Consider the following 22220-nt stretch of genomic DNA (forward strand, 5'->3'; position numbering starts at 1 on the left):
TGCCAGTGCCAAACGTAAACATAGTTCAGCCAGAGATGCATCAAGGACTTGACCATTTATGGCAAATGATAATATAACCAGAGGCTCTGCTCTTTAGAGCCAATCCCTCGTTAGCTGGTAGCCAAGCAGCTCGTGAATGAGCAGCTGATGTCAGTCAGTCAGTCAGTCAGAGCCACCTTTAACTTGCAGATAGATTTCTGTTGGAACATTCCTTTAAATTACATCACATCTGTCTAGACTCAGTCAACACAAATTTTCCACATTGCTGCAGTTGGAAACATTGCAAAGTAGCTGCACACGTTTTAAGGTGAACTGCTGCAGTAACACCAGCAGTGTTTCCGCAGTCTGACAACTCAGTCGGACACTGCTTGCTTTCAGGCCAACTCCTCTGGTAGCAGAGTGTCTCTCTTCAGCTAGTCAACAACCTGCCAAACCCTTTTCTTCCCTGCGTACGAGTGTATATGAAGGTGTTTCCCAGCTCTTTCCCTTCAGAAACAGCCTCCCCTGCAGCTCCACTGAGTGTTTGCCTTCCTGTTCATCCACTGCCACACCCACAGTAACTAAAGTGTGGGGTTGGATACCAGATTGGGTGGTGTACAGTTAATGACGTGTTATATAAAGTCCATTGCTATTACATTGAGTTATGAAAACATGAATGTGCTCTGGGACCTGGTCTGGTTTATTAGGCCCTCTGGTTACATTCTGTGGAAGTCATGGGTCTTTTAGTTTGGTGCTTTCCAGCAGGAGTGTGTGTTGACAACCTCCTCAGACACATGTGCACACACATAACACAATACTCCCACCAGAACCAGCACACAAAACCAACAACTGTTCTCATACTTTGCACCACAATGGGGCTGATTTCTCCTGAGTGAGCAACAGCTCAGAGAAAACATTTCTTCTTATTGTGCTGAGATAGCAGCCTCACACTGAACGTACTCACACACTTGGAGAGGCTGTGGGGGATTGTGGGTCGGCTGGTTTCTATGATTTATGAGAGGAGTAATAAAACTTGTTGGTGGCTCCAGTGGAATTGGTTTCTGTCAGCATCGTTTTGATCAAATGTATGTTTTTTGGTGACTCTCTTTCTTTATTTTTTGGCAGATAACTATGGTGGATACGAGAACCAGCTCTTCAAAGGTAATGATGGAGGTTTTCTATTGTCCTGAGCTCAGAAACATAAATGTCAGCCAGTTCATGACCATCAGCCATATGATAAATACGGTCCTGTCAATTTGAATTCAAAGTCTGCGGGTGAATTTGGGAGTGATGCATGATGGGAAGCTATACTGTGGAATTTCCACAGTCTAGTAAGTTGTTTGCTCAAGTCTGCTCTTACTTGATCTGATTGGTTTCAAAGAAAAATAAAATGGCTAAAAACGTGCTGTATCTTGAAGAACAGTTTCACCTTTTGGGACATGTATATGCTTACAAGAGGTGAAAAGCAAAATGGACACCAAGGGAAGATTATCTGATTTAAGCATCACCACTGGAAGCTAGCTAGCTCAAATAAATAAATAAAAAGACCATTATCTTCTTCGTTTAATTTTTGCATTTTTGTTCGTGCACGTTTTAAAGGGCCTATTTGTAAGAAAAGTTCATTTTTGAGAGTCATTCCCAATAATAGAAGCTTTAGCTCCATAATTAAAGTAGGGAACCAAAGAAATATCACTCCTTTTATCTAACTCTTAACAAGAAAGCAATTAAGTATACAGTATTTCCCAAAATGTCAGACTATTCGTTGAAAACAAATACAACCTGTTGTTTGCCGGGTTGGTTTAGTCCATGTTGTCTCTGTTAAGAAAATAGAAACGGTTTCATGATCTGCAGACTGAAAATCATTAGTTCCCTTTTACATATTTTTGATTTAACTTGCAATTTATTACCACTTTAATATAGACAGAAATAACAACGAATACTACGGACATTGTATCATCTCATGGTTTCTCTGTTATTTAGTCAGTAGTGGAACATAATGTTTAGTTTTCATGTTTGCATTTCTTCCTTGTTATGTTTTTCAGAGGAGGATTTCACTGGAGAGGAGGAAATGCCTTCATTCAGAGGTGAGGGCCACACACACACGCGTCACACACAAGTCCAACAACAACAAACAATGGCATCTGTATTAGTCTGTGTTGTTATATTAACCAATGACACAGTGTGTACACATGCATGGCTTTTGTTTAAGTTTTCCTCCCAGAGTGCGACGACAATACTTATATTTACTCAACTTTCTTTTATCTGATAGCTATAGTTACGATCCGTTGATTTAGATTTTTCATGTTTATTAGATTTTCACACAAATTCAGTCATTCATGTGCGCATTGGTTCGATGTTGTTCCAGGTCGTAGCAGAGGAGGCTGTTTGAGGTGCCAGCAGAGCCACTCTCTCCAGCTGGCTGTCAAGGTCCTCTATGGATTTGTTGCATTCCTCATCATTACCGTGGCAGTGCTGGCATCACTCGGTGAGCTCAGTCAGACTTTTAATTCTTTCTTTTTACAGTCAATGAATCCTGTTCAGTAAAAGTCTCAAATAAGCACCACAGAGTCCCCCCACCGAGATGCTAATCCCCAAAGGTTGGATGCGGTCAGTGGCCGAAACAGCAGTTCTCAACAGTCTTGTGATTTATTAGGCAATTCAACTGATTAATGCCGACACTATGCATTAAGAGTGAGAAGTAGACCTGACATGGGAAAAGATCAGACTTTTCTATTCCAGTGTGTGTGTCTGTATTAAACAGTCCATTTAACTCCCACAGATCAAATGAATGTGGTTGTGAGTCCTTCATGCCATGTTTTACCTGACAGCTGCTCAGCGCCAGCAGATGCTTTTCACATCAGCGTCACGTTTTATTGGGTTTGAAAGCCGTAAATCTTCATCGCTTACTGCCGTCCGGGGAGAGAGAGTGAGGTTTGGTAGAGTGATGTAAGCACCCACAACACATATACAAGTTTGTAGGCAGGTACACGTGTACAGAAACATAGTACAGTTCAGTTTTGTTCTGGGTCTGATCCCAATTGTATTTAGTTACACAAGTGCTGTACAGTTCGTGCTCTGCACACCTGGGGTCTCTGCCAATTTACTGGGTGGACAAACCTGACACACACAACTACCTTATTAAATGTCCAGATCATTTTTCTGTCGTCTATCATCTTTTCTGTCATTAGGACACTTTATTTAGCTGTTTTATAATCTGTCCAATGTGACTTTACTGTAAACTAATTACATCGCTGTGGCGAAGCACAACCGCTTTCTCTGTTTTGACAGCCGTTTGAGCCTAATTACGCGAACGTTTACTCCTGAGAGGAGGTGAAAACAGGTCGGGTTTAGCTCCACTTCCAACATTACTTTATTCTGTTTGCAAGATTCATTATGAGAAGGTATGTCAGCTCAGTTTACGTGCATGCTGCGGCTCCCAGTGATCTGTCGAGTGGACAGGCCGGTAAACCATGCTCCATTTTAAAAGCAGGTGTTTTATGGTCTGGCCTTATTTTTTCACAGTAAAAACTGTTGTTACAACTTTACAAAGGCTCTTTTTCGATTCGCTTCAATCTACAGGCACAATCTGCACACATGTAATTTACCCAGTAACATCATTAAGTAACCTGTGATTAGGTGTTTGCCACATATGGACACGTACTGACTGCCTGGGTTGCACAGTTTATCATTTTCATTCTCTCTGTGGACGACCTGAAGTCTCTTCTCTTACTGTCCTTCGTTCTTTGGGGACATAAATATAATCATTTGCTTTGGGAGTTTTTACTGTTTGATGTGAAAAATGCAACACAGCCGCTTTTAAACATGTAACTACCAGCTGTGTTCGATCTGGCGACACTGTGTTTGCTTTCAAGGGTGGCGTGGTCGTTCTGGCAACAGGAAAATGACGTATGGCTGCTCTTATCTATGACAGTTCTGCCGAGTCCTGCCCTACTCTGCTGTGATTGGCGTGTGGTTAATGTTGTGAAAGGGTCTATTTGAACCTGAACCATACTTTTCTAAACCTAACCAACTACTTTCGATGCCTAAACCTAACCAAACTGCAGCTGAAATAAGGAAAAACAACCATGGAGATAACAGGTCAACTACTTAAAAAATAATGAATAGTAATTGAGTTTAGTGACATTGTTTTCTAACCATCTAACCTTGAGGGACATTGGGTGGGCCTTTTCAGACTATTTGGGTTTCGTAATAAGTGGCCTTCAGAACAATAGGCAGTCCCCAGCTATAGTAAGTAATTTGACAATTAACTAGTCTATATTTTTGTGGTAACTGTAAACAAGGGTATAATTTACACTTCTCAAAATCCTATTTTTATACCCCTCACTTTAATTGTTCTAGGTTGGTTTTCTTACCTAAGTCTGCCTCAGCATCTCTGAATTCATAAAAATGTTATTACCTTATTACCTTGAGCTCAGAGCAAGAAGCTAAACTAGCAGCTAAACATAATTATCGCTGTTTAATGTCTATATTGAGGATTGGCAAAGAGAAATCAACATCTACTAAAAAATATTGTGTGCCAACACTCATTTAAACATGCATGCTACACAGAATCGCTGCGCTTCTTTAATGTTTTATACACATAAACATGAAAAAAGAAAACTTGGTTTATGTTTGTTTCTACTTCCCGCACAGCTGTACAACACCAAAGCCTTAAAAACTTGAGTATAAACAGAGAAGATATTGCACTTGGCTCCAACTCCCAACTGTGAGCGTGCACGAGGAAAAACAGAAAGCAGTAACCTTTGATTTTATGTTCCCTGCTGAACATCTGTTTTATAAAAAATAGATTCTGTAGAAAAAAATCAGTTAAGTAACAAACTTGGAATGAATGAACACAATTGTTTAGCTCTCTGTGACTATATCAGCTGTGGTTGATATACAAAACGTCTTTTATGTTTTATAAAATGTATTTATTTAAAGTCTCGTGTTGTTGCTACAGCATATTTGTACTGAATTTGGCCAAAACCCTGAGCCATGTTCAGCATCACTGTCCCTGCAGCTGATACAGCGGGGCAGGTGGTATGTGCAGAGTGCATGTGGAAGCATTTATATATGCAAACACGCTACGGAACATTCATTAATCCCCTGAGTCATGTCCTGGGATGCTGAACACACATTAGACAAATTTACACAAATGTAGACACAAAAACTCGCACTCGCTAAATTGTTGTTGCTCTCTTGGGAAATATGCTGGAAGAGCAGGACCTGCCCAGCTGGCTAAACCATCATTCATCAGTGTTTTGGTTACATTTGTGAGCTAATGAAAACTTTACGTGTTTCGTTGTCAGGACTTAAATTACAACTTCCTGTTTTTACTCCTTTAAATACTTCCTATGTCCCGTTAACACCGAAGTAATGCTGATGTTAATCATTCAGAACTGTCCTCCATGTTTATTTTCTCTCTCTGAATACTGTTGTACTAAACGTTTCCACCACCAGTGCTGTTGAATCGTGTTAGCTTTTGTTTTGCGTGTTTAATTCCTTGTTGACTTAAACTGATTTTCACCAAAACAAAACTATAACAATTTAGGAATACAAGTGTGTTATTTGATTCGATTGAACATTTTCCTTAACTGAATCCACTTCCCTGTGTCTCCAGTGTTCAAGAAGGTCGACAGCCTGTCCGAGGAGGAGTCGGTCTACCACACGAAGATCTCCAGGGTTCAGCAAGGAATAGAGGGTAAAGTAGCTGGACTGACTAACACACGGTCATTTTTTTTAATACTGAGTCACAGTGGCCTCATAGACATAAACACGGTTGAGCAAGTACTCAACTGAAACAAGTATCCAGTCCAGATAAGTACAGTATGAGTATCATTTAGGTTTAATAATAGACCCCTTGCACACAATAAATACAAACTGTACATGTAAATGTATATGTATATGTATATGTATAATTTAATTTGACTTGTACTTTTGTTACATAAAGTGATAGCTGGGGACTTTTGATGTGGGGTTGTATGAGGTACTTATCCTAGGGATAGTGTATTACCTGCAGTAGATGACCGTCAGCATAAAAAATACATATCCATTCAAGTGAACAGTACGTGTTACTATGTTTTGAACAGTTTTGGTGCTTATACGTTGCGGCCAAACAACCTTTTCCTTTGGCGCTACATTCCCTCAACCGTACAATGTCTCAATTCCTACTAGGGCTGCTCGATTATGGAAAAAATCATAATCACGATTATTTTGGTCAATATTGAAATCACGATTATTTAAATGATTATTTTTGAGTTTGGAAACATGATGCATTTATTCAGCATTTCTCTCAAAAAAATACATACTTAGAAAATCAAATAAGACAAACGATAGGGTGTACATCTTTAGCTAAAAAGTATGTCTTTCCGACCGACTCTTCGTCACATTTCTGCCCGAAAAACAGCGCCTGTCCCGGCAAAAAACTTAAACTCACCAAGTGTTTGTCGCGGTGGTCAGCCGTCCCGACCGAGACTTCAGTGAACTTCCCCAATAAAACAGCCTCCCTCCCCGCGAGTGACAGAGTCAGACAGCATCCTGCTGACTGATGGCGATTATGTAATTATGTAATTTAGAGAAAAACGTAATTTAGTGAGTGCCAGTCAGCATGAATGCTTTGGGGGAGGGACTGAATTGCGCATGCGCGTCTCTTTCAGAAAATTTCTAGGCTTACTGTACAACGAAAAATGCCAAATAAATCGTTTCAATTCGATTATATTAGTTTGGAGATCGTTTGACCCAAAAATCGAAATCACGATCAAAATTCGATTAATTGCACAGCCCTAATTCCTACGCCCCTGACGGTCATCTACTGCAGGTAACACACTGACCAGGGATAATACCTCATACAACCCCACATCAAAAGACCCCAACTATCACTACAGTACATTTACTGGACTTTTGATATTCAAAACATGTTCTGATGAAAACATATCTTTCTCTTTGCTGTTAGTCGCATTGACCTGTAGCTCAATTCTGAGGCTGTTCAGTGAATAGTTTTTTAATGAATAATAAATATGGCGACTTCTGATCAGCCCATATCAATTTCAGGCTTACCTACTTAGCCCCACCCACTTCAGGTTTAATCCCCGCCCATTCCGAGTATGGATATGAATATAGATGTTAGAGTTTAGTTTGTCGAATAAATTAACATACAGATAGTGATATGCTAGCTCATCCCTACTATACGTTATGGAAAAAACATCAGCAATGGAGAGACGATCATGCAGTTTCTTCGAGTAAAAGTAAAACTGTTTTTTTAGAGGAGCCTTTTTTTGGGGAGCCTTTCATGAGATAAAACAGCTTGAAGCAAAGGACCACAGGTGCTTGCTGAATTAATTTATTTACAGCACTAAAAGGCCTAAAATTGCTGTTTTCTGCCACTATAAATAGTGTTTTTTCTTGGCTAAGATAAGAAAAATAAGACGAGATAAACCTCTATTAATCTCTGGAGGAAAATTCAGGTGTCACAGCAGCAACAACAGCAGTGAAAATGATTAAAAGCTCCTGCCAGCTACTTAATGGACCTTGTGGTGTGATTGTTTAGTTAACCATATAGACCCTGCGTATGCACCAGGCGGTTTAAGGTCATTCATGTGGTGTGAAGCAGCACAGATGACTGAGTTTAATGTCAGGGGAGGTCAACAGACGTTTTTCTATCCCAGAAAACACGCAGATGGTGACCAGACGCTTTCATTTACAGTACATCATAAACAGACGTTTCTTATCTCCCCTCCTTTTCTTTCTGCGTTTTTTTTCTCACAGATCTGAGCTCCACCTCGAACTGTTCAGGCTGTCTGGATGTGACTCTGTACAGCGAGGAGATCAGCAGGCTGAAGAGAGAGTTTGAAGACATCCAGAGAATGATACTGGGACAGGAGCAGGTACTGAGACATCCACAAGTTGTTTGTTTTGTTCACCCAACAGTCCAAAACCAAAAGATATTTAATTTGTAAAGATATAAAGCAAAGAAAAGCAATGGGGTATAGATTGACTCCATTAATTTCTAATCACTTACTCTGTCACTTTGATCGCTGTTCCCCTCCAGGTCCTGGACCAGGCCTCCCGGACCCAGACCACCCTACAGGACACCAACAACCGGCTGACACGCGACATGCAAAACCACCTCATGTCGATCAAAACTTCTCAACCAGTCGCTAGAACGGTACCTGGATCGGGTGGAGGGCTGGAAGGACGTGATCGAAGAAACTGAAGAGAAGATGAAGACTCTGATGGAGGATCAGTACAACGTCAAAGCTACGGCACAGCAAGTTAACACGACGGTGGCTCTCAGGTGAATGAAAAGATGCAGGGCAGGAGACTAAACACAGGTATCGACTGTGTGACACATGAATTCTTCTGCTTTATTGTGCCGAGAAGCTTAAAGATACAGTAACATTTGCAGTTTTGGATGAAAAAGGGACTATATGGACAGTCTCATTCAAGAAATAGAAAATAAAAATAAAGCAGACACATTTTACAAAAAGCTAAATAATATGAAAGCAGCTGATGTTTGATATCCAGCTCTGTGTTTTCCTCTTCTCTCCAGCACGATGTGGATAGACGCCCTGCAGAGAAAAGCCGATGAGGAGACTCTGGTCCTCCAGAAGTTGACCAGCGACTGGCAGAACTACAGCCGGGTTCTGAGCGTCATCAAGTCCAACATGAGCAGCACCACGCAAAACATGCGCTTCCTCCAAAACAAACATCATATCTGATCACCAGAGAATCGCCATGTCCACTGACGTGTACTACGACCTCACCCAGCAGGTGAGCCATGTACATTTTTTTTAAGTTTAACTAAAAACAAAAATGTTCTTTAGGAGAAGGAAGAGTTGTCATTGACCGGCCTTTGTATGAAAATGTCAATGAGTGTCCTCACGACTAAAGTGAGTACAACATCTGTCTATATTGTCTTCAGGTGATGAACCTGCAGATGCAGCTCGACAATGTGACGTCTTTCATGGATGAACACGAAGAGAACATGCACGACCTTCACTACCATTCCAGGTAACACACTCAATTTACACATCAGTAGCACATATCAAATACCTGTAGGTGAAGTGATTAAACCCTCCCTTTAGCCTCACCAAATTCTAACTTAAGCACAACTCTTTTGAGGATTAGATGTTTTGTCTCAGGTGAGGCCCAACATTGTGTACAGACGTCCCTACAACATGATGACTAAATAATGCACACACACCTGACACAGAAATGTGTATTATCACTCACGAAATGACAAAAAACTCACGGTAACCCTCCTCATCCTCTTTAGATACTATGAGAACCGGACGGGTGAGCGTTTCTCTGCTCTGGACGGTCGTCTGAACTCCATCTCGATGGAGATCGACACGATCTCTTCCAGCCTCAATGCCACCGTCAGCCACGTCCAGAGCATGTACAAGTACATCAACATCGAGAGCTCGTCCTGCCAGAGTCGCATGGGCAGACACACTGAAGATCTACAGGTAGTGACCACAAAGGAATTCATTCATCTTGCTTACCTACTAATCCTCCATGATAAGACATTTTTCTTTACCTTCATCCTCACACCATCCTTCTTACTTTTGTGCAGAACCTGAACAACACAGTCTTGTTACTCCTCCACTTGGCCGACACACTGAGACAACGAAACATGTTGTTGAATATGCGACTGGATGTGGATGTCAGGAACTTGTCCATAGTGATGGAGGAGATGAAGCTTGTGGACGTTCACCACACCCAGCTCATTAAGAACTTCACTATAGTAAAAGGTACAGTAGATGTTGTCGTATTTAAGGATAGATCAGTACATGTACACTTTATTGTTGACCTTCACCTTACTATCTTCTCTCAACAGGTGCTCCTGGACCGCCAGGGCCCAAAGGGAACCGCGGTGAGACCGGCTCAAAAGGACCCTTGGGACTGACTGGGAGTAAAGGTGACCGAGGCCCGACAGGAAGCCGTGGGTCTCTTGGAGAGAAGGGTTCACTTGGGCTTAAAGGAGCACCAGGTGAAACAGGTCCCAGTGGAAATAGAGGGTCAGTAGGAATCAAAGGAGCTAAAGGATCTATTGGTGCTCCAGGACCGCGTGGTGAGAAGGGCCAGAAAGGTGACATGGGCCTCCCCGGTTTAGATGGCAACCAAGGACCAGCAGGGCCTCCAGGAATCCAGGGTCAGGCAGGACTACCGGGCATCATTGGGCCACCGGGACCGAGGGGAAAACCAGGGCCAGTCGGGCCGCCTGGTCCACCAGGATACCCTGGAGCTCCAGGCTTGCCGTACCACCATGACCGAGTCAACACCCAGCAGCGGTCTGTGACGCCTGCTACTGGGTCCAAGAGACAGTAGGAAGACGGACGAAGACATGGACTCAGAAGTGATTTGTACAAAGAGGCTTAATAATAAGTGACAGACACAAACTGAAGGAAATCATCCAACGTGACTGAGATGCAACAATCCATTTCTTTTGGAGTGTGCAAGACAATCGAGAACTTTATGAACAACAAATCAAATTCAAGATGGAGCTTTAAAGGAGGCATTACCCTGATTATATGACATGGCCACAACCAAGAGGAAGGTCTAAAAGATAGAGAACAGAACTGCTGCCACAGACTGGACTGTTGTTGAGGAGTGAGAAGAGGCCAAAGATGAACTTTTGTATGGTGGTATGTTGGAGAAAACGGCCTTTACATTGTTCTCATGGGAGTGACACCAAAGACAAAGACTTCCCAAATCAAACAAGTCCCTCCATTTATGAATGAAATGAGATTTTGCCAGATTAAAAAAAACCTTCTCTTATATGTTGGAATTAATAGGAATAAAAAATGTCTTGCCTTGTTGAATATACTGGAAGCAAAGACTGTTTGAGGTTGCTGTCAAGCCACCAAAACCTCATGGGGGATAATAAATAGGAGGGCTGTTAACCACAGATTTGGACTTAAGTAGTGGTGTTTTCCCATCCAGACTACTCAAGGGTTTACATTCCCATGCACTACTTTATATTATGAGCACAGAAAAAAAAAACATCTTTTTGTTTCACATTATGTACACGTTGACACATCCTTTTCTGATGGATGGCACTGTTTGTAAAAATTCAAGCCAGTTTGCTTCTCTCTTGGCATTTCAGAGCAGGTACTCTGAAGACTTTTCTCCCATCTTCTGGGCAAAACAGAAGTGAAGTTGCAGAATTTATGGCCTATTCATTTCCATTCATCTACACTTTTGTTTGGCATTGCATTAAACATTTGCTTTGATTGTTGCTCTTGTTGGACAAAAGAAAGTAAGAATGAAGAAAAATAACTTGATGACTCCTGTCGAAGTGTGAAAACATTATAGGAAATACACTCTTTTGCTTTCTTTCTGAGAGTTCGATAAGATGATCAATGTCACTCTGGTGTTTGTGTGCAGAAGCTGGAGACAGGAGGTTATTAGCCTAGCTTAGCATAAAGACTGGAAGCAGGGGGAAAGAGGTAGCCTGACTCTTTCCAAAGATCAATACCTAACGCATTGTATGTTGTCAGGAGGTTATTAGCCTAGTTTAGCATTAAGAGTGAAGCACAGGGAAACAGCTAGCCTGAATCTTGACAAAAATCACTCACTAACACGTTTTATGGTGTTTGTTGAAATCTGTAGCCAGGAGGTTATTAGCCTAGCTTAGCATTAAGGCTAGAAACAGGAGGAAACAGGTAGCCTGACTCTTTCCAAAGATCACAAACTGGTTGTATTTTCTTTGTTCAAATCTGTACAAAAAAGAAATGTAATTACTGTGTTAAGGGGAGTTTAGTGCTAAACAACAGTTTATCCATTCTGCACTACTATGTAGAGCTGAAGACGCTCTGAAGCTGTTGTTTGCTAAGAACAACAGCACATAACTGCCTATAACTACATATCGGTTAATATTAGATTACACAAACAAGATACAATGTGGTAAATGACAGGTGAAGCCAAACTAGCTGTTTCCCCATGCACGATCTGATTTTGCCATGTTATTGTTGTTGTTGCTGGTGGACCATGGACATGGTTTTTGTAAAGCCAGAGCTTTGCCACTTGGGGAAAAAGACCAAAAATACATACGTGGGAGATGTTGTCCTTTTAAACACGTGTTTATAGTTGTGAAAGGGTGTATTTAAACCCAAACCATGTTTTCCTAAACCTACTTAGTGTAATAATAAGTGAACAGGATAATATTATGTCCCAGCAGGATATGATCCCCACTCCTCTGAGTGGGAGTCTTATACTTCACTCAGCCACAATTGCTTGCTTGAAATTTGGTTTTTGTCGCTATTTGTAAGTTGAAATGATGGTCCTGGAGCAACATTAATTATGACGTTCGAGCAAAAACGCCAACACAGCAATTTCAGATACACTTTACCCCTGCCTCCACTTTTTACACTAAGCTAAGCTAAGCTAAAATAATTGCCTCTGACTCCAGTTCTGTACCTTATGCAGAGACACGAGAGTGGTATCAATTTTCTCATCTAACTCTTGGAAAGAAAAGAAAATATGTGTCTTTCACAGATGTTGAACTATTCCTTTAACAGGCTTGAAAAGTCATTCAACACATCATGAATAATGTTTGTAAACATGTCAATGAAATGAAAAAAGTGTGTTTTTCTGCAGCAGGATTGTTACTTTTCCCTCTTTCTACTTTTAACAATTGTGATATCAGAGAAATGACTTACAGGAGGGTTTTATGATACATGCATAAATAATCTTTTATATCTCAGAAAAAAAAAAACTTTTACAAAAAGGCAAACGTACTATTTTTGTAAACCTGTGAGTTGTAATGAAATGCGACTGGCTTGCATCGAACTTCAATAAAGCTTTTTTTTAACAGTCTCATTCCTGTCGGTGTCCTACTGCACTTCCGCAGCAGAGGGCTATTGTTGCCCTGTGAAGGAAAAGGGAGCAGCCATTAATGCAAAACACATGTCAGCCCCTCCCATTAGATTTTTGAGGTTTGCTGCCACTGAATCAAAGATATTCTATTGGCTAGATTTACCCTGATGTTTAAACATAGGTACTATATTATCTAAAATCAGGCTTATTGTTGTAGAAAAGAGCTGAAAACCCCCCTGCAGCAGCCCTGATCTCCCGCTGAATTACATTTTCACAGCATTTCCCTCTTTTTCTCCATGCTGGAACATGACAGGCCTTGTGGGATGTTAGGAACCTGATATCCAACAAAAACTTCCTTCAAGAATCCACCCAAATCCCTCATTCCTGCAGTCTCCATGACTGTTCAATATGTGCATGGAACATTTGCTCTAAATCATTCACTGTTTTCACCTCAGAAACCCGAAGAAAAAGCGTAACAGTGGTGCTGTTTCCAATCTGTGAAGCAGGAAAAATATGGCTGAGATTATTCTGATATATGTCTGCTTTATTCTCACGTCAGACATCCTTCAATCTGACTGGCATGATTTCTCTTCTTTCTCACCAGACTTGTGAGAGGGAGACCTCCTGCAGACTCTTGCAAATCTAAACTATTCCCACATGTGGAGCAATAAATCACCAGGACTGCTGCTAAACTGTTGGAGGACAAATTTGCAGGGCACAAAGTCACCACATCCAGCCACAAAAGAGACACAATGAGAAAGCAAAGAGATGATGGAAGAAGGAGAAGGAGTTTTGGATTAGAAATTCACTAAAGCTGACGCGGCTACAGTAAAATATTTCAGACAAAGATTTTACAAACAAAAAAATGATAACCTTATACAGAACATTTTTGAATAAACAAGAGGCTCACAATCCTTTTGCTGATGTACTTTGACTTCTGACTGCAGAGATTACATTATGTGCGTATGCTATGGGTTGATTTGATATTCATTCATTTTTGTGGTGATCATAATCTGTTTGTTTGTTTGTTTGTTTGTTTGTTTGTTTGTTCTTGATTTTGATTGCATTTTAAAAGTGTCCTACTTTGGCTCTGATGCAATTTGGAAAGTAACTAGTAATCACCCCGCCAAAATGAAGTGGAGTGGTAGTAGAAAATGGAAATACTCAAGTAAGGTACAAGTACCTTAAAATGTACTTAAGTACAGTTCTTGAGTAAATGTACTTCCATCACTGGGTATCTGAGTACTCCTTTCACCACTGGCAACTGGCAGTCGGAGCACGTCAAAGACATTCACATAACATGTCATAAATGTTCTTTGTTGAGGGTCAAGGACTCCAAATGAGTGCTTACGTTGCTCAGCGTCTCCTGGATGAACTAAGGAAATATAGTTAAGATATGCTAATCGAATGTTACTACTCTGCCACAGCTGGCCCTATTCTGGCCCTGTGTCATGTACGTTCTGGTCCAGAATAGTGGCAGCTATAGTTCTACAGTTGGCCTAACCCAGGCCTACATCATGGGCAATCTAGTCCTGGCTTACAGATCTGGACCTCCTCTGTACCATACCATTGTTTGTGGCTTATTGGCCCATCACTGGACCAGTTTGCTTTGTGGGTCCTGAGTCTATAAATGTCATCTTAATTGATTCACCATTTAACCTTTCAACCTTTTCAAAGTGTCTTTTCCAGTCTCAGCACCATCCAGACCTTCATATCAGATCAACAACATGCAGTGATTCATGTTTCAGATTGTCAGGCTCGATCAAACTCAGCTTCACTTGAGTAATATGGGAAAATCATCAAGGTAACCAAGGCCTGTTTAAACTGGCAGGACTCACTTGTTAATTTAGGTTCGCCCTGTACACCGCAAGCTTACTTGCAAGGTATATTTGAGATCCTTAAAAATTTCCAGAGGTCACTGGCGGGAGCTTAATTATTGTTTTTCTATTTGTCTTAGTGGCTCAGCATCTCTAATCCGAGAGAAACAAACACCACAGATCTAGTACAGTGTCATCTCTTCGGTGACTTTGGTGACGCGGCATTGTTTTTATCGTTCTGCTTTGAGTTTATTCAGGGGGTGAAAAGGTATCATTAACCCGAGTAATTTAGTGGAACCACAGCATAGAATTAAGTTCAAACGTCTTCCATCTCCGATCTCCAACACGGACAGAAGGAGAGCAGCTTCAAATGAAAGTGAAGTAAAGAGTGTAAGAGGAGGGCACGGTGTGCTATAGCTGTGGTGAAAAACACCACACCGAGCCAGCATAAACCCTGCAGCCAGATGTGCTTTCTGGATCGCTCTGCCAGGTCTGACTTTCCCAGGTGGAATATATTTCACTGCTTCATATACGTGTAATTTTCACACCTCATGGGCTGAAAGGTCTAACTTCATAATTTACCTGTTATTTGTGTTTCTGAACATCATTAATGACCAGGATGTAACACCTCGCTCCCTCTTTCCACATGAACACTTCAGGCCTGATTGGCTGTGAAGTGGATTGAGGGGCTGTGATGTTCTGTAGTAATGGTTTGTTGCCTAATGGACCCCACAGGACCGGTGCTTTCTGCTGACTCAGCGAGGTGATGTCATGCCTGTGTATGGCTGAGATCAGATGGCTGAGCGCTGGATCTCTGAATTTCACATACGACACTGATTTAAATATAAATAAAATCATCGGGGACTTTGTTGTTTGTAGACTGCCATAAAAACACTGGCTAATCATTGGATTCATCTGAATTCAATTGTGGTATTGTTGCTATAATACAGTGTGATGAATGTAGTCGTAAATGGAAACTGATGGATAATAGAATCGACCAAAATCATTACCCACGCTTAATAAATGCTGTGAAAGTATCAAAACAATAGGAAATGCACACAGCCAATATTCAGAAACTGTGCCTTTAAACAAGCGTGTCAGGACTACCGTAAGGCTGTGATGTCACAACTATACAGTCATAGGCCTTAGCCACAACCCCAGCACGACTGAAACAAAAAAAATGGTAGCGCTGATGTGGAATCATGGTAGGCCGTGCTTGCTCAGGCCTGTGAGAGCTGACCATTCGGAGCAGAGGGGGAGTCTTAAAAAGACAGACACTAAAACCAAACCTGATACCTGATGATAATTCCTACTGACTTTGTTGTTCCTCCAATCATGAGGCTTACATTTGGGGTTTTGAGTGAAATGTCTCGACCTACTGGATTTGTTGCCATGTAACATGTTCGGTATTGACATTCACTTTCCCCTCTGGACTTAATCTAAACTTTTAAACTTAAACTGGCAACATTTTTAAAATGGAACAGAGGAAGCTCATCGGCCATTGTGTAACCAAAACAGGAAGAGTCCCATTCACACTGCCTTTTCAAGGCGGGAATACTGCGCCAATATTCCCGCCTCAATGTCCGTATGAACGTTACAGAGACGGAATGGTGGGACAGTCTCGTACTAAACTAAACAGATCCTTCACTCATCAAATAAAAGAGAAATGTCCCAGACAATAACTCACAAAGCAAAGTTACAAGACCAAATAACAGTAATGTGGTAGCAGGTAGTGCCTTTGGCAACTTAGATGAAGAAAAAAATACAGAATTTAAATGTGGAAAAGTGGCTGTCAGCCTGTCCTGTTCTACCAACTCTTCATCACACTTCTGCCTGAAGCCAGACGGCTCCCACAGTTAGCTGGCGACAATCATGTGCTGTGATTTTAAGCAAAAAACTTTAACTCTTTGTCGCCTTGTATTGTTGTCGCTGGCAAGAATCGAAGCAGCTAAGGCTTATTTATTCTTGTCTCAACCAAAATAACATTTTCATCCTTATACATGAAATGTCACATCCAACACAAGGATAAAAACTTGATGACAACCAAGCTGTCTCTGGTGACCTTGATTGAAGATTTTCCAAAGAACGAACTTTCACGCTCAGCTTTTACAGTGTTGTCACTTTTAAACTCTCCATAGGTGACAATAAAGCTTCATCCTAGAGGAACACTTAGCGGTATTGATTATCATCACGTGTTCTTCGACACCATTATAAGAAAACAAAATCTTTTTTACCTTGACTCCTGTTGCTGTAGTGATTTATGATTAATCTATGATTTATTTTGCTAAGTTGCCTGTCAGAATGAAAGCAAACAACATCAGTGTCACTTCAAAGGCTTTTTTCCATTTTCACAGACTCTAAAACACACATTTTGCAAAGCCATATGACCTTTCGGTTGGACATGTTTATACTTAATCGTCACTGAGCACTTACATCATTATTCAGATCGACAGTGCTGGCGGCTGAACCCTTCACCTGCGCAGTGTTCGCGCCACTCATTAAAATAACAACCTCGTAATGCAAATCAACTCCTCTTCCAGCTTTTCTCTTTTGGGTTAAATTAAAATATACTGACCTCGTTGCAGACTTTCAGAATAAAATGATTTCTCTTGATATTCTCCTTTTAAATTGCATGCTTTTTCTCAGACTTCTGTCACTTTGATTCCCAGGTCAACTTGCATAATTTCAGTCATTATGACATTAACTCTGCCAGAAGTGGGAGGTGGCACAGAGAGACATTACCTAACCTGGACCTGCACACACACACACACTAACAAACACTTCAACATTTGCACACGCACGCCCACAATTTGAGACGTTAGCTAACCGTTGACTTGACAGGCCCCCATAGAGCTAATTACGTAGACAGCTGTAAAAACACACTTGGCCTTTCTCCTTGGCTCAGGTAACCATCATTCTGTGAGTGTGTGTTGCTATGTGTGTGTGTGTGTGTGTGTGAGAGAGAGAGAGGATCACACCTGCTGCAGTCTGTGCAGTGAGTCAGCAAGTAATCCTGAGAGTAAATAAATAGATTTGTGAGTAGATGTGATTGAAATGCACAAAAGAGATAAATTGTGATTGCAATGGAGAGACTGTGCACAAACAAGACTGATGTTATGATGGTTTAAAGACACTGACTTGAAAAAAGGACCTGGACAGGCCTTTTGAGCCCCTTGAGCTATCCGGCTTGAGACTCTGTTTCTGTTGGCAGTGATCGCAGCGAGGAGGGCGGGAGGGCTGAGACTCACGACAGGCCATGAGGAACAGTTTGAGCCCTGCCTTTGTCCCCACTGAGGTACTTCACAAATTGTTGTATCATGTTAGAGCATAATAGAAGTGTTACGTTTACGTGACCTCATGGGAAGACAGATTAATAAGCCTGTTTTTTCTAAAGGAATGCACTTTGGGAAATATACTTACTCACTTTCCTTCCGAGACTGGGAGGAGGAGGGTCGGGATAAGAGTCATGCTAATCCAGTTTAGATTTAAGGCTGCTCCTGGCTAATGTCCTGTCGCAGGGAAATGAAATGGACAAATGGGACTCAACCAAGCAACGTGAAGTCAGACACTGTACTGTCTACATCTTTACAGAGACCTGTCTCCACCGCAGCATCCTGGATCAGGCTGTTGTCCTTGACAGGCCGAATGATCATCGATTTAGAAATCACTGTAACTGTTGTTCCCTATTGCTTTAATGAAACAGAAAATAATGATCAACGTTTGTGTAACTGTAGTGCAACTTTAACTGCCATTAGCACAATGACAGAGGAGACAGACCATGGATTTATGACGGATGTATATAGATGTAAAACAGTAAGTTTCTGATTTATGTCTGTGGTTTGAGTCTTCCAAGTCTTTTTTAAATCGGAAAGAAGTGCAGCAGCAGCAAGACTCTCCACTGTTCCCTGCCCGACTGCTGCCCTCCACACAACGTTGAACCCTCTGTTGTGGGATGCCTCCCTGTTCGAGATCTGCTGCTTCGGTCACGTCTGTTTACTTTCGCAGATTGCCTGTTTAACTGAGTCCTCCATACATCTGGAATATACTGTCTGTGTATGCATCTGGGTGGAAAGATAGTGTCAACATGATTGAGAGCAAAACCAACATATACGTGCACAAAAAACCTCATGCATAACACACATGGAAATACAGACTTGCAATTTTTTACCGCACACACCTGTTTACATTGAGCTACACTGAGTTATTTCAATAAGTAGCCTAACATTTAATACAGAGACTAAATTAAAGTGTTATACGTTTGTTTTCTTTGCATGGCAGCAGAGGAAAAAGTGAGTTCTTGTGTTATTATAACCATGTGTTTGGAGTTTGCAGTGAAGCTGCAGCCAAATGAGGAAGATTAGCTTGCAGCCACCAGCTGAAGAACGTTGACTGATTTATTTTCCTCTGTTTTATTTTCGGCACATTCAGGCACGCGTGTCCAGATCCGTTTTTAAATGCTTCTTTTATTGAAGCTAATTCCAATACAAATGCTGCGTCCCAGCCTGTGAAGCCTTGCGAGAAATTTTAATGAGCAATTCCTCGGATGCATAAATCAGGACGTTACACAACATGTGCAGCTGACTTATAAATACACATAGAAACGTTACACGAAAAACTCCTATTATAGCAACACAGTGAGCTTTGTTAGTTTTTGTTTGTCATGCGTCCGCTTCTGGAACAACTTTTCCACAAATAAGTTGAACAATGGATTAAATTGTAAGGTTGCGTTTTGTTTGTTAGTGGAAGAGCTTAAGGGATTTAGTTAATATGGTCGGAATTGGTCATCCGATCCCCTCTTCTGCAATCTGAAAAGTTTTGTTTATGACCCACATTATCCATTATTTGTTCTCCAGCTTTGCCTAACAACCGATTTCAATGTAATCGCTCAAGCTCTTGATATCATCATCGCAATTTAGCAGCAACATGACGGTGGTCTGGTCTCGTTGTGGGTTGGTGGGTTTTCTCCAATCGCTTCTCTTGTTTGGGGGCCAGATTATGTACGAGTCATGCACGGCCCACATGGCAGACAGCTGCGGTAACCCAGAGGACGAACGTGACAGTTTCTCTACATTAAAAACCAGCTATTTGGTTATCGAAATCAAAACACATTTCTCCTCTACTTTACCATCTTCCGTCTCCGTCACAAAGTACTTCTGACAGTTTTCGGCACTCGTCAGTGAACAGTCGAAAGCGATTTACTGCACATCAGAGGTCACGCAAGTGGAAACAACTGTAGTGTATATCACAATCCCACTCCACATTTTAGCAATAAAAATGTTCCTGTGGTCCATCATGTTTCTCTTCGTGCTTGTTTGCCAAGTCACAGATTCTAATGAGTTCAATAAGACTAAATGCTTCAAGAGCAGAGGCAGCTTCATCCAAATCGATGCAGCAGCAGCATCTTGAGCTGATTTAAAAATCTGTACTAATAAATAAACTTGCATTAACATTATTATTTGTTGTTTTATTTGTTTTCTCAAGATTCCAGTTTTTTTTTTACGTCATTATCGCGGACTGTTGTTTTCCCGAGATAATGGGATCATTTTCTTGTGATTTAGTGATCTTGAGGAAAAAAATACATGTTAACTCGTTATCACAGGAAAACTGAGGAAATAATATGATCCATGACTGTTTAGGGCTTCCGTACATCTAGGATCACACGGCTCATTTCAATGCGCTGATGTTACACATTATAGCTTTAAAGTCAGGGTAAAGCTGAGAACAAAAACACATCATATTGAACCATAATTTATTGTTTCCATAGTAAAGACGTTAGACCATGCAAATAAAATGTCTGCAATCTACAATTAACAACTGATGTGCATAAAGGCAAAAGGTTTGTGATCATGGTTGTTAACTTTCCAGTGTGTGCTCACCTGCATACGATATCACTTACAGTAATGGATGAGTTGACTACCTACTGTAACATGCGTCAAACCAAAAACACACTGTAGTCTGTCTCTTTAAAACACATGACCCTGTGCAGACACGCAGTCAGACCCTTGGTTAACCCTCATCCAGTGTTTTTGGGAGGAGCAGCAGTATAAAATCCTCTCTTCATTTCCCTCCCTGTGTTTAGAATAACAGAAGTGCAGCTGCTCTGAATGGAAACTGCTGCTTTCAGATACTTCACTCTGCACTCTGCTCTCTGTTTTATTTCAGAGCCTTCGTTGATTCAGCACAGCGGCTCTGCCAGAGGAGGGATGTTGGCCATTACACATTTAAATAACCTCTCCTCTGTGTTATGCAACTATACATCTGTGTTTCTCCATACTGTAATTCTGCCCTTCCTACACACACTAAACACAAACATTAGCAGGGGCACACACATGTGCATGAAGTTACTGGGCTTTCTGGGATTCATTTGCACACACAGGAAAAGTGATTTTTGTTTTTTTTTGCCTAACAGCCTTTCCCCCCATAGACCACCATTATAAAAGACATGTCAGCAAAACTTTCGACAGCATACAAACTACAGACACAATCAATTATTACTCTTTATTATGACTATATTCTATACAGGAACAACATGTGATTTGCTCTATGTTGTGTGCCATATCAATTTAAATTACACGGTGAGAAGGTGCAGCACACAGTGGTGGAGCAGATTCTTTACTCAACTAAAAGGACTAATACCACACTGAAAACACTTCACTACAAGTACAAGTCAAGTACAAATCACAAAATTAGCAGACATTTGGTTTTCACTGAACAGGAAGGGTATGAAAAATTGTAATCTGAAAAGTATCTACTAACTAAAGCTGTCAGACAAATGTAGTGGAGTAAAAAGAACAACATTTGCCTCTGAGATGTAGTGGAGTAGAGGTATAAAGATGCTTAAAATGGAAATATGAAAGTGCAAGCTCATTGATTTTCTACTCATATTAGTATTACAAAGTACTTTTCTTTAAAAAAACAAAAAACAAAAATTCTTGCAGAATCGACATGTTGAAACGTGACAAACAAGAGTCGTCTCATGAAAACAAACTCATGTCAACACAGATAATTATTTCCATGAGGAGCTCATTATGGTGAAGCTGTAAATGTGACAGGGCCCCAAATGGCCTGATAGCTGCAGCAGCTGTACCACTGTGGGTTTGTAGGAGTCGGGGGGTCCCCGTGACAATCAGGGATAATTATGGGATGTTTATAACGTCACCGCCTGAAAAACACAAACATGTACGCACACGCAATCACCAACCTCCGTGACACATTCCTGTGCTCTCATGTAAACAGAAGAGAAAAGACACAAGAGTCAAATCCCTGTTATTTGGAGATGGTTTTCAGGGTATTTAGGCCTAAGTCTGCTTGACTCTTACGAGCTCAAAGTATTTACGTCCAGAAGAGCCTTTTATTCCTCAGGATGACGGATTTCCACTGAAAATCTACTGTACTGAAAGGCTAATAGTAACCCACACTTGGCCTTTTCCTGCATGTAATTCTTTCTGTGTTGCATCACGGATCACAATTTCCTTCTTTATATTCAAACAGCCTCCTCTCGCTGTCCAAACATTCCTCTTACAGACTCACAGGAACCTCTCCTCCATCAGCAGACCTGGCTCCCATTAGCGTTTGGAAACCACTCAGATATTTGTAGCTGTGATT

General features: G+C 41.1%; 1 protein-coding gene across 1 annotated transcript; it reads left to right on the top strand.

Moving 5' to 3' along the window:
• Positions 1-1097: 1097 nt before the first annotated feature.
• On the top strand, positions 1098-10308 carry scara3 (scavenger receptor class A, member 3; the record flags this gene model as incomplete). The annotated part of the gene is given in 13 exon segments (XM_073492441.1): positions 1098-1140; positions 2022-2063; positions 2345-2464; positions 5600-5680; positions 7744-7862; positions 8027-8116; positions 8118-8272; positions 8528-8681; positions 8683-8748; positions 8900-8988; positions 9254-9446; positions 9554-9731; positions 9818-10308. Coding segments are annotated over 13 exon segments (1821 nt in total), but the record flags the coding sequence as incomplete, so codon positions are not given.
• Between the last annotated feature and the right edge of the window lie 11912 nt (positions 10309-22220).

Source organism: Pagrus major, chromosome 22, assembly GCF_040436345.1.
Source record: "Pagrus major chromosome 22, Pma_NU_1.0".
Lineage (NCBI taxonomy): Eukaryota > Metazoa > Chordata > Actinopteri > Spariformes > Sparidae > Pagrus > Pagrus major.